Source organism: Oncorhynchus gorbuscha, unplaced genomic scaffold (assembly GCF_021184085.1).
Source record: "Oncorhynchus gorbuscha isolate QuinsamMale2020 ecotype Even-year unplaced genomic scaffold, OgorEven_v1.0 Un_scaffold_32:::fragment_2:::debris, whole genome shotgun sequence".
NCBI lineage: Eukaryota > Metazoa > Chordata > Actinopteri > Salmoniformes > Salmonidae > Oncorhynchus > Oncorhynchus gorbuscha.
The window spans coordinates 47250-60689 of NW_025745181.1; the positions used below are offsets into that span (position 1 = coordinate 47250).

General features: G+C 44.9%; 1 protein-coding gene across 1 annotated transcript in view; it reads left to right on the forward strand.

The window, feature by feature from the left end:
• Window positions 1–1462: 1462 nt before the first annotated feature.
• Window positions 1463–13440, forward strand: part of LOC124017779 (potassium voltage-gated channel subfamily H member 2-like) — a gene marked incomplete at its 3' end in the record, with an annotated part of 29250 nt that continues 17272 nt past the window's right edge. Inside the window, exons 1-3 of the mRNA XM_046332976.1 lie at window positions 1463–1502; window positions 10605–11065; window positions 12050–12440. Of these exons, the coding sequence (XP_046188932.1) occupies window positions 1463–1502; window positions 10605–11065; window positions 12050–12440 (892 nt within the window). The remainder of the gene's footprint in view (window positions 1503–10604; window positions 11066–12049; window positions 12441–13440) is intronic.

Here is a 13440-nt window from a genome sequence, read left to right on the forward strand (position 1 = left end):
CGGATGCCAAGGTGCCAGGGCCAGCTGATACCCCAACACGCACTGGAAAGGAGTGAGGTTAGTGGAGGAGTGGTGGAGGGAATTCTGCGTCAGCCCAAGGTAGAAAATCCACCCACTCCCCCGGCCGTCCTGACAGTATCACCACAGGAACCTGCCCACTTCCAGATTGACCCTCTCCACCTGCCCATTAGCTTTGTTAATAAAGGCCTGGAAGACTGAAGGAGCATTAGACAGGCCATAAGGCATTACGAGATACTCGTAGTGGCCCGTGGGCATGGAAAAGGCTGTTTTCCACGCCCACAGGGGGCACATATATACACATACTAATCAGGGGGAATGGAAAATAGGTGTGCGTAATGAGACAAGACAATCTGGGATTGGTTGTAATGAATCCAGTTCAGTGACGACTAGAAGGCCAGTGACGTAGACCTCTGGAGCTGGTGAACGGAATGAGCAGCAGTATGGGGGGATCCATGACAGTCAGGGAAAATGTAAGGAGTAGAAAGCACCTTATTTTCTTTAGGAATATGCTGAAAGAAAGAAATCACAGCCTATTTCTCCACTGCTGTTCCCGAGTTAAACTGTAGCCTGTATATGGTGTATCATTTTACTGCAAGAATCACTTCATTCTGCATGAGTTCATATTAAGGCTATGTGAGTGATTATAGACCTACTGTCAGTGTCCAGATTTTTGTTCCCATTTAACCCATCTGAACAGCAGGCTACAGTTCCCTTGACGTTCCATAGGGCTATTTGAAGTCCCGTTCTTGTGACTGTCGAATTTGTGTAGCACCTCACAATCATCACACATAACACTTCTATCACCCTCTTTTACTTCTTCACCAAATATTTCACTAACATTTACTTTTCTGGCCCTCCCTTATCTCGATTTTCAACTCTCTATTTCACAGCTTTTCTCTTCTTGAATTAAACTTCCGGAATTGTCCCTTTTGCCTCCGTGGATCAACATAAATTTGTATTGCCTGTGCCCAAAAGCATTTGGCGATTGGCATGTAGGCTATTAGGAACGCGTACAGCCCTAAATCTGCCAGATAGCCTACAATAAGGAAAGAACAACCTCAATGTAGCCTATAGATATAAATTACACAAGAATGATACATTTATGGATTTCATCCACACAATATTTAATGACCCTAAATATAACCCCGGGGACAGCGGGTTATGAGTCAGCCTGCGCATCACTACTAGCCCCAACTCCCAGGCTAACTCTTAACCCGCAGTCCCCGGGACAGCATTAAATGAGTGCCACAATGAAACCATATTCATCGGCTACACTACAATTCCAAGGGTCCTCAGAAGTTACAGTACATAAATGAAGGGTTCCACCTTGCTCTGCCTGCTGGTCCTGCTGGCCCTTTCCATGGCCAGACGGCCAGCCACTGAGAGCAGAGAAAGGAGCCAGAGCCATGGAAGTAGTGAACGCCATGCGGGAGCTAGGAAGATGACGGCAGAGCTGTTTGACCAGGGGAACATTGTCCTGGGTGAGAAGGCCCTTCCTTCTATGTTTAATGTTTCAATATGTTTGGCTTTTAGATCGAGGGGATGTGGTGTTATTAGCCCCTAAGCTTTGTGATGTTACACAGACACAGACACAGACACACACACATACTGTACACGTTCACACATGCAAAAAACATACACACACATGTACAAAGCATGCATACACAACGGCCCCCTGCTTTACAACCCCTAGCCAGCGCTCACACCATGAGGTAAGAGAAAAAAAACATATTGAGCCCTGACAGCGTGAAGTAGCTGGGTTTGCCAAGATGTCCGACTCTGGGCCTGTTTTGTTTCATCGCGAGGAAGAGGACTTTTTCTTTTTGCTCTAAGAAGTTGTCGATGCCTTCATTTATGGACAGTCTTTTTTTTATAGACACGTCTCTGTTCTGTCCCTTGTGACCCTTTTCTTGGACATCACCTTAATTCAAGTTGACATGTTCCATCACTATTTTGACCTTGAATTCCTTTCAGCAATTCTGTAATAGCATTAGTTGTTCCGTACCTCAAGGCTTGATCCGGTCATCGATTTTATGTCTCAATATCAGACCTATTAGGAGGAAACTGTTTCATATTTTAGGGTTGCTTTAATCCAAGGATGTCTGAAAGAGACACTTGAGTACTTTGAACTTTTCACATGGTTTGTTGTAGACAGTATCTGAAATCCTTTCCTGCCTGTCTTTTATCATAGCTACTGACAACTGCAGATACATTGCAACAAAGTTACGTTTCAAAGTGTTGTCGTCGGTGGCTTAGTGCTATTTTTATAGGTGGGGGAGTTATTATTTGTTGTTGTAAATGAGGTCATCATTTCCTCAATCGAATGTAATACCGACAGATGTATCCTATTGAATATCATTATATATAACATGCATAAAACGCATCCTCCAATTGCAACGTCTGCCTATGCCGACACGTATTGTCTCAAGAACATTTTCTATTTTTAATACCCTCAAACACCAAGTTAGGCATACCTAATTTAAAAATAGGCCATCACTGACAATTGTGAATGACAATTGTTCATGTTTTACTGGCGAGAATGCATCTGCATGCCAATCATTTGATCTCAATCAGTTTAATGCGAATAGAATATGCATGTAGATCTTCTTGAATGACTGCTTGGTGAGTGAATTACAGCAGATGCTGTTAAACTATTGGCCTTTCTTATATTTTGTTTCAATCAAAGCATATATCCTGACTAGCGGCTCTGTTTAGTCGTGGCGCATGAGAAAGAAGAGTGACTATTCAGCTTCAGCTAACCATTCTAAAATCTCACTAGAAATCAGGTGTTTCTGGTGTTTTCGATGTAACAACGTTACAGGTCTCTTATGCTATGCTATTCTATTCAGTTCTATTATGTAAAATACTAATTAATTGTCAAGTGATCTTGCAAGACATTCATTCAGCTTTAATCTAACTTTACTAAACGTGCATCACTGTGATCACATGCCATTTGTAATAATAATAATAATAATAATAAGGGATGAATAGGAATTTTAGACGTAGGCGACATGTTGATGAGTGTTATTTTAAACGATTGGAGCACCCTTCGTGTTTCTGAAAGCAAACCGCCAGGATCACACAATGATGCTAAAGAAGTGGAACCAGCTGGTGGCGCTGAAGGACACCTGAAAGATAACTCTACCATTCGGCTAGTCCAGGAACAAACAACAACCATTTGCAGTATAGCCTGATAAGCCTACGACTATGTGGTATATAGCTATTTGTAGGCCTAATGTATATACAAATAGGCTACATGTCGCTTAATATCATTGCACTGATTACGAGGAGAGCTTTATTGTGGGTAGGTATTTCATTGTATTGTGTAGCTTATACACTGTATCATAAATAAACGTTGATTTGATTAGCTTGAACACATGGTTAAAATACATCCTACTACAGAAAATAATTCAACAGAGAGGTGAAGTATCATAGAGTTTATTGACATAGATTAAAGATGCTATATAATCAATTGACCAAGTAGTGAACATAAATCATTACTATGTCAAATTGCACGAACTGTGTTTAAAAACAGACATAGAATCACAAAAAAAAATCCGATTTTATTTCTCTCGTGAGCCCAAATACAACATTCAATTCTTACTTACAAGCCCTTAACCAACAATGCAGTTTTAAGAAAAATAAGAGAAAATATTTACTAAATAGTAAATAGTAACAATAAAATAACAATAACAATGCTATATACAGGGGGTAACGGTACCGAGTTAATGTGCGGGGGTACAAGTTAGTTGAGGTAATTGAGGTACAGTAGGTCGGGGGAAAGTGACTATGCATAGATAATAAACAGAGAGTAGCAGCAGCGTGAAAAATAGGGGGGGTGTCAATGCAAATAGTCCGGGTAGCCATTTCAATAGGTATTCAGCAGTCTTATGGCTTGGGGGTAGAAGCTGTTAAGAAAACTTTTGGGCCTAGACTTGGAGCTTCGGTACCGGTTTGCCCTTCGGTAGCAGAGGGAACATTCTATGACTAGGGTGGCTGGAGTCTTAGGCAATGTTTTGGGCCTTCTTCTGACACCACCTGGTATAGAGGTCCTGGATGGCAGGAAGCTTGGCCCCAGTGATGTACTGGGCCGTACGCACTAGCCTCTGTAGTGCCTTGTGGTCGGAGTCCAAGCAGTTGCCGTACCAGGCTGTGATGCAACCAGTCAGGATGCTCTCGATGTGTGCAGCTGTAGAGCTTTTGTTGTGGTGTATTCATGCATCTCAATAAACTATAACCTAAATGCATTTTTACCTCCAACTTGGCCCAAATCTCATACCCTGACATATCAAGCTAGAACGGGCCCTGGGTCTCAACCAATAGCCAATATAAGCTAAATATCCCAAGCAGGGCTATAGAAACTTCCAGCGAGGGTCAGGCTCCTTGGGCTTCGTGGTGGCCGCTGGTTTGGGTGTCCTCGGGAAGAACAGTGTCGCTGTAACCATGTGGTCACATATCGTTCTAGGTTCCACTGCGCAAAAGTAGAGAGGGGGTCCGTGGAGTGTTATGAACATCAAGGCAAACACATGGTGATCTATTGATTTGATTGGTCAAAGTGGTAAGCCTCCAGGGCACACACATAGCCTACATGTCTTCATCATTCTCACCGCCGCCAGAGAGAAGAAGAAACCACTATCTACCTACCTCTAAGCTGCTACATTTATTTGGTTTGTCATTCCACCGCTTTTCATGGAATATTGGTGGTAATTTAAATATGATTGATTTATTTATCAGAGTACATTTTCCGGAAATAGTTTTACCAGCTCTGTGTATTCTCAAATTGAAAAAGATGAAGGAGCGGCTCTCCCCTGTGCCCCTGCAGCACTAAAACCCTGGTTGTTGGCCTCAAATGTAGCTTTTGTGATATCTATGAAATGTAGACATGTTTTATGAGAAAGCTGTTTGGTTTCACACACATCACTAAAAATAACCCAATAAGTCCTTTGGGAGGGGAGGCTCACTGGAGAAGGGTGCGGCACTGAACTGTATGTGTGTGAGCCGTCATGCGTACGTCTGACAGACACGTCATAGTGATTATGTTTTTCTAACAGGCTAAATATAGACAGTAATGTACAATTCATTACTCATCACTTCAGTTGGAGGTGCAACTGTTGATAAAAAACACTGTTTTGCCTCCTCCAGCTACCTCACCTGCTTCTATTCTTCCCTGTATACAGATACAATGTGTTTGCACCGTGCAGGATACACACTACACACAAACACTACTCACCACTTTGGGACTCACTTTAACTCTCACTGTTTGAATCTTACTCTGGGAGCTAATAGCTCTCCACCCTTCTCCCCACCCCTATACCTCATGCCTGCTCTCTACCCCTTCTCTCCACCTCTGCTCTCTACCCCTTCTCTCCACCCCTGCTCTCTACCCCTTCTCTCAACCCCTGCTCTCTACCCCTTCTCTCCACCTCTGCTCTCTACCCCTTCTCTCCACCTCTGCTCTCTACCCCTTCTCTCCACCCCTGCTCTCTACCCCTTCTCTCCACCCCTGCTCTCTACCCCTTCTCTCCACCTCTGCTCTCTACCCCTTCTCTCCACCCCTGCTCTCTATCCCTTCTCTCCACCCCTGCTCTCTATCCCTTCTCTCCACCCCTGCTCTCTATCCCTTCTCTCCACCCCTGCTCTCTACCCCTGCTCTCTACCCCTTCTCTCCACCTCTGCTCTCTACCCCTTCTCTCCACCTCTACTCTCTACCCCTTCTCTCCACCTCTACTCTCTACCCCTTCTCTCCACCCCTGCTCTCTATCCCTTCTCTCCACCCCTGCTCTCTATCCCTTCTCTCCACCCCTGCTCTCTGCCCCTTCTCTCCACCCCTGCTCTCTACCCCTTCTCTCCACCTCTGCTCTCTACCCCTTCTCTCAACCCCTGCTCTCTATCCCTTCTCTCCACCCCTGCTCTCTATCCCTTCTCTCCACCCCTGCTCTCTATCCCTTCTCTCCACCCCTGCTCTCTATCCCTTCTCTCCACCCCTGCTCTCTATCCCTTCTCTCCACCTCTGCTCTCTACCCCTTCTCTCCACCCATGCTCTCTACTCCTGCTCTCCACCCCTGCTCTCTACCCCTTCTCTCCACCCCTGCTCTCTATCCCTTCTCTCCACCCCTGCTCTCTACCCCTTCTCTCCACCCCTGCTCTCTATCCCTTCTCTCCACCCCTGCTCCTCACCCCTGTACATCACCCCTGCTCTCTATCCCTTCTCTCCACCCCTGCTCTCTACCCCTTCTCTCCACCCCTGCTCTCTATCCCTTCTCTCCACCCCTGCTCCTCACCCCTGCACATCACCCCCTATACCTCACTCCAGCTCTCTACCCATCTCACTCATACTCTCTCATACTCTCCCCTACTCCTCGCCCCTATTCAGCCTCACCCCAGTTTCTCACCCTTGTTCAACCTCATGCCTCACTGAGTCATTGACTTACCAAGGCTAAGAGCGGATGATTTCATTGCTTCCGTCTGACCTCTCTTCATGACCCTGCAGTATATACTGGGTTTGTTTTTTTTGTTGCTGTTTTATATATAGACCAAATGCTCTCACTAATCAGCCTACAGCTTCCCAATTTTTCAATTTAACTTGAAGGCTCACTGAAGCAGCCATGCTTACTTTAGCCCCAAACCTCAAATATGCTTATGAAGATCACCAGGAAGATGTGCGTTAGAGTTAATATGGCCAAAGTAATGTAGATGAACCGTTGATTCTAAAGGGTATTGTATCTTATCACTCTCTTGTTGGGGCTACCTGGTTTGAACTCCTTTACCTCACGTGGTAGCCTGGTCCCAGATCCGTTTGTGCTTTTGTCTACTCAATTGTCAAAACATGCTAAACATGACATATCAATTCCATAAGGAGTTGGCAAGAGAGCAGAAGCAGGCTGGCACCCAGGCTAGTCATGTGGTAAACTGGCACCCAGGCTAGTCATGTGGTAAACTGGCACCCAGGCTAGTCATGTGGTAGACTGGCACCCAGTCTAGTCATGTGGTAAACTGGCACCCAGGCTAGTCATGTGGTAGACTGGCACCCAGGCTAGTCATGTGGTAGACTGGCACCCAGGCTAGTCATGTGGTAAACTGGCACCCAGGCTAGTCATGTGGTAAACTGGCACCTAGGCTAGTGATGTGGTTGTCCTTTTGAGTAAGTCTTCCAATGTCTGCCTCCACCCCCAAAAATGGACATTTGTTTCAAGCAAAGTTGCATAAAGTCGCTTTGGCGTGTGTTTCACTGCACCCATGACAACAACAATACCATCTGCCTTTGTATTAGTCAGTGGGAGGCATGATGGAAACCCCTAGTGCCTGTCAAGCTCAGAAACATTTGACGTGACATGACTCAGCTCCATAGAGAAGGGCCAACACACTGTGAATTATAGGCATCACACACACACACACACACACACACACACACACACACACACACACACACACACACACACACACACACACACACACACACACACACACACACACACACACACACACACACACACACACACACACACACACACACACACACACACACACACACACACACACACACACACACACACACACACACACACACACACACACACACACACACACACACACACACACACACACACACACACACACACACACACACACACACACACACACACACACACACACACACACACACACCTCTAAATGATGCATTACCTGCAGTCTAGCATGGCACCTGTCTTCCTAACACAATCACTGAACACTGTTTTGCTGAGCACCTGCCGTACGTGCCCATGGACCCCCAAAGGCGACCTGCCAGTGAATCAGAGCCTCCCCCTGAACAACCCCAGCCCGCCTGTCTGTCTGTCTGACACGCTCAGCGGGAAATATCGCCCCTGTCTCAGTGAGAGGAGCATTCTGGGTACAGGTGCCACACTGATTCAACCTGAGGGCAAGACAACATGGTGTGATATAGACGGCAGATCCATGTTGTCATTGCGGAATGAGATCCACACTGTATTTATACAGGCTTTTGCAGGTGATGTATCTACAAAGGTAATCATGTGTTGTGTCTTTCTCAGATATGTCAAAGCCCTCGACACAATTCACATCTTCCTGGGTATTAACTGGTACATGGTGGAGATTTTTCAACGAATTCCAAAGAAACAACGTCAGTTAAATAAAGGACTGTAACTAACCAATGTGTCCTTAGTATTTTGTATGATGGTCCATACATAGTCAAAGTGCTGATACTGCACCACATTAGCAAGAGGGTTCGCCATCTCTAGTGCTGATGCTATGGTGATAGGGCCATGCTCTGCTGGGTACTTCTACGACAATGACAACAACAAGAATGGGAACGGCTTGCCATAAGAGCCATCAGCTGTACTGGATTTGGGGTGTGGAGGGAGTGTGGAGGGGTGTGGAGGGAGAGAAAGAAGGAAAGGGGAAGGGTGGGGAAAAGAGAGAGGGCCGCAGCCGTCGGACAGCTGCACCCGTGACCTCGGCCGTTCTATTCGGGTGGACTGGAGCTCACACAGCCCCCTGTTTACCCAGCTCTCTCTGTTCTCCTCAGGCCTCGTCACACTGCTACACCCAGAGAGAGAAAAGATCTCTCTCTGACCAAATCTAATATTAATTTCTGCCTTTTTATTAGCCTGCTGCTAAGCTCTGGAGAGCTCAGTCACTTACAGCGTCTAGAAAGTTCTCCTCCCATGCCCTCACACACTGCCTGTCACTCTATGTCAGTGGTGACTCGTGACACAGAGCTTACAGTCAACAAACCCAATAGGCTGTGGTATTCACAGAAGCTACTCACAGTCCCGCCCCACAACCCTAAGAACTTAGTCATAGGAATTTGTCTTAGATTGCCTGCCTTTTTTTTTTTAACAACAGTGCCTTGAATTTACAGAACGTAGCAAGGGCCCAATAGTCTCACTGTGTTGTCTCTGGAAGCCTGTTCTATATTTCAGGAATAACCACAATTATATTCTGCATTCATTTTCTACTTCTTTTTATCCCCTTTCAATAAAGCAAGATAGTCAAGTGGGTGTCGAAATTGTGCAATTCTTCATATTTGCATTGATACCCGTACTAATATTACAACCTGATTTGTATAGCCGGTTTAAAATGTGATTTGTGTAGCCGGTTTAAAATGTGATTTGTGTAGCCGGTTTAAAATGTGATTTGTATAGCCGGTTTAAAATGTTATTTGTGTAGCCGGTTTAAAATGTGATTTGTATAGCCGGTTTAAAATGTTATTTGTGTAGCCGGTTTAAAATGTGATTTGTATAGCCGGTTTAAAATGTGATTTGTATAGCCGGTTTAAAATATGATTTGTGTATCCGGTTTAAAATGTTATTTGTATAGCCGGTTTAAAATGTGATTTGTGTAGCCGGTTTAAAATGTTATTTGTATAGCCGGTTTAAAATGTGATTTGTGTAGCCGGTTTAAAATGTTATTTGTATAGCCGGTTTAAAATGTGATTTGTGTGTGCGTGTGTGTGTGAGAGCCTCTGGGCGAGTGACACGAGACACTGTTAAAGCAGCTTGTGTGTTTTCCGCTAGCTACAAGTGTATTCTGTTACAATATGCTTGTACAGATGGTTAGAGAACGTCTGTCAATCTGTCCTCTCCCAGGGATGTGTGTGTTCAAGGCAGGGAGGCTGTTCTACTTAACCTGGGAAATGGGAGGTCAGACCCACCAGTGCAGACAAGAAGTAGTAAAGCTCTCAGCTACAGTTGGCTCCCTTAAAAATGGTTTACCTTGGGATTTTGGAATCGGATAGTGTTTGGTAAAGCTTCATTTTTACTGCCCTGTTTCAGCTGAATGCACTATACCTACATAGTAGCTAAGATGGTACGTGACATAGTATATAACAAGTGTAACAGAAATGGTATGATTCTATTCACAGCATCATGCCCTTGTTATGATATAGCCTAGCAGTGTTATTGAGACAGTGTCTGCCTGTTAGATGTTGGGTCGTGAGTGGGAGATGTACTGAGTTATGTCTGTGTTCCATTATTACTAATCAGTTCAACACACCATCCTGGCTGCGTGATTCACTACTGTTTAATTCTGGGGGACCAGGAGAAATAACTCTCTCGTTGTGATTAGTTTCATTTTTCATTGCTGCTGACTGGAGTTGGAATACATTTACTGAAACAAATCCAATCCACTGGAACTGCATGCTCTGGCTATGAATTTGACTGTTAATGTGCATGTGTGTGAGTGTTCATGTGCGTGCATGCGGGTTTGAGCGTTTGTTTGTTCCGTTCTGCTTCAGGGATTACTTTAGGAGAGGCCTTCCTATCACAACAGCTTCCTTCAGCCTCACTGGACACTGAACATTGCTCTAATTGTGAAACGTTGTTGTTTCCCCTCCAAAAGAATAAAGCACATGCAGTCCAAGGAACTCCTGTCTATTCCATGCTACCTTATACAGGGTCACAGATGCGTTATAAGGCGATATTGTGAGGTTTTGGGGAAACATTCATATTGTCCTTCCCTGGCCACTTCTTTCTTTTTTTTCTTTCTTTCTTTCTTTTCTTTCTTTCTTTCTTTCTTTCTTTCTTTCTTTCGTTCTTTCTTTCTATCATATTGACCCAACTTCTTAGTCAGAAAGACTTACCCCTCCCCCTCTCTCTCCCACCAGGTGCTGTCGCTGGGTGCTGACGTCCTGCCAGAGTACAAGCTCCAGGCCCCTCGCATCCACAAGTGGACCGTCCTCCACTACAGCCCCTTCAAGGCGGTGTGGGACTGGCTCATCCTGCTGCTGGTCATCTACACGGCTATCTTGACCCCCTACTCCGCCGCCTTCCTCCTCAACGACCACGAGGAGGCGGCTATGGTGAACTGTGGCTACTCGTGCTCGCCGCTCAACGTGGTCGACCTAATCGTGGACATCATGTTCATCGTGGACATCGTCATTAACTTCAGGACGACGTACGTCAATACTAACGACGAGGTGGTCAGCGCTCCACTGAGGATAGCGGTCCATTACTTCAAGGGCTGGTTCCTCATCGACATGGTGGCAGCCATTCCCTTCGACCTGCTCATCTACCGCAGCGGAGAGGAGGTGAGGAAGTGGGAGGGGAAGGGCGTTGTGGGTAAAGGAGTTTTGTGAGGACTACTGTGTGTTGGAATGCATCTTGGGTTATGAGGATTGTCAGATGTTATGATGACCTACTTAAGGCCTACATTGTACTTTTGACTTGATGCCTAAAGAACTGTGGTTGAGTCTTGAATTCAAAGGTTTGATTCCGTATTGAAGGGTGGTTAGATCCTGTATAGTGCTCTATAGAAAATCAATAAGGACCAATGAAAACTATTTGCATTGAGCTTTTGGGACCTCCAAGGTCAAATCTCCCTTTGAGTCCATCATTTATGGACCTCCAATGAACTAAAAGTAAGGGATATCCCCTCGAAGGCTGTGGAGCAGAAAAACAACTGTGAAAGGTTGTACTTTCAACCTTCTTGCCAATGTTTAATTAATTGAAACTGAAGTGGCCAGTGAGCCAAGGAAGTGGATATTTTCCCCAGAGGAGGACTAAAATGTCTTGCAAAGTGAGAAACTAGGCTTTCTGCCACGTTGGGAAGTAATCAAGTCCTTATTTATTTGGTGTATTGACACGGTGGGGGCTCCTTAAGACAAGTGTGATTTGTGGGAACTGAACTGAATCCACTAACAGCACAGTATATAATAGAGAGGATTTAACTGCTGCCGAGGGATTGTGATTGGTTACAAGTCTGGGGCAGAGGATGATTTGCACATTTCAGTAAGGTTGTTTATCCTAAATGGACAATAAAGCTTTAAAACTTTGAACTGACTTCCTAAATCAGGGGTGGCCAACCTTATCTGCAGAAGGCCCAGACTTTTGACTTTTGTTCCAGTCAAGCAGTCACACACCTGATTCAACCAGTTAACTAATAACAGCCTTCAATCAAGACATAGATGAGATGAATCAGCTGTGTTAAAGCTTGGCTGGAGCAAAAGCCTGCAACACGGGCCCTGACAAGGTAAGATCGGGCACTAAACAAACCATTTCTCCTCTCCTGCCAGACGACTACTCTGATAGGCCTGCTAAAGACAGCCCGCCTCTTGCGGCTGGTGCGCGTGGCGAGGAAGCTGGACCGTTACTCTGAGTATGGCGCCGCCGTCCTCTTCCTGCTCATGTGTACATTCGCCCTTATCGCCCACTGGCTGGCGTGCATCTGGTACGCCATCGGCAGCGTGGAGCGCAACGGCAGCATTGGCTGGCTCCACACGCTGGGCGAGTCTTTGGGGAAACACTACAACGAGACGGTGCAGGGCTCGGGCCCTTCCATAAAGGACAAGTACGTGACAGCACTCTACTTTACCTTCTCCAGTCTGACCAGCGTGGGCTTTGGCAACGTCTCCCCCAACACCAACTCTGAGAAGATCTTTTCCATCTGCGTCATGCTTATTGGATGTAAGTATGGGGGGGGGTACTGTGATTTGATTGGTTAGAAATGTGGTGGCTCCGCCTCTGTTCAAATGTGATTGTTCCTTGTTTTGTTGCAGTGTTTGCTATCTTGGTAGCTGCGAACACTTTGAATGAACATTTGGGATAAAAACAGGTTTAGTGTTAGGGTCAAGATTACGGTTTTATGTCTAAAAAGGATAATGTGGATGTGGCCCATAAAGAAGGACTGTTTTACATTTCTGCCTCACCAAGCAAATCCCGCTCAGTTCTGCAGCGTTGGGAGTGCAGAGGTGATTCTGTCACGTTACAATATTGAGTGGATGATGATAATTACTATGCAGTCGCGAGTCTGACAGTGTTAACACAAGGTCAAAATGTTTTCTGGTAAAATATGCAATGAAGTATTTTGTCTAATGAAACTGGATTTAATCAAAAGCCATTTATCATTTCATGTCTTAATATATTAGCTAAATATTCCCTAGTAAGACATCAGCTAATATCTTTTTAATATAAATACACTTATCAAAATATCTTCCTCTCCGTGAAACCATTTCCCTCGTCGTGTTTTGCCTGCAGACACACATCATGTAGAGCAGGAAGAAAGATAGAACGATAATGACCAGATTTCTTTACAGAAACTTTTTGGGGATTTGTCATTTTTGTTTGAGTGTTTCTTGAAAATAAATATCATGAACACTTTCCACGCTGCGCTTTGGACCACTCTTCCTTCCACCGACACATTTGGCATAGCCAGATCAGGACCTAACATAAGGACAACTCAAGAGTATGCTATTCTGAAATAGACTACATTTTCTTCATATCATGTTTCTTTCTAAAAGAAATCATGGAGGTGTAGGCTATATGACATGGATTTATTGTGAAGGTATAGGCTATATGACATGGATTTATTGTGAAGGTATAGGCTATATGACATGGATTTATTGTGAAGGTATAGGCTATATGACATGGATTTATTGTGAAGGTATAGGCTATGTGACATGGATTT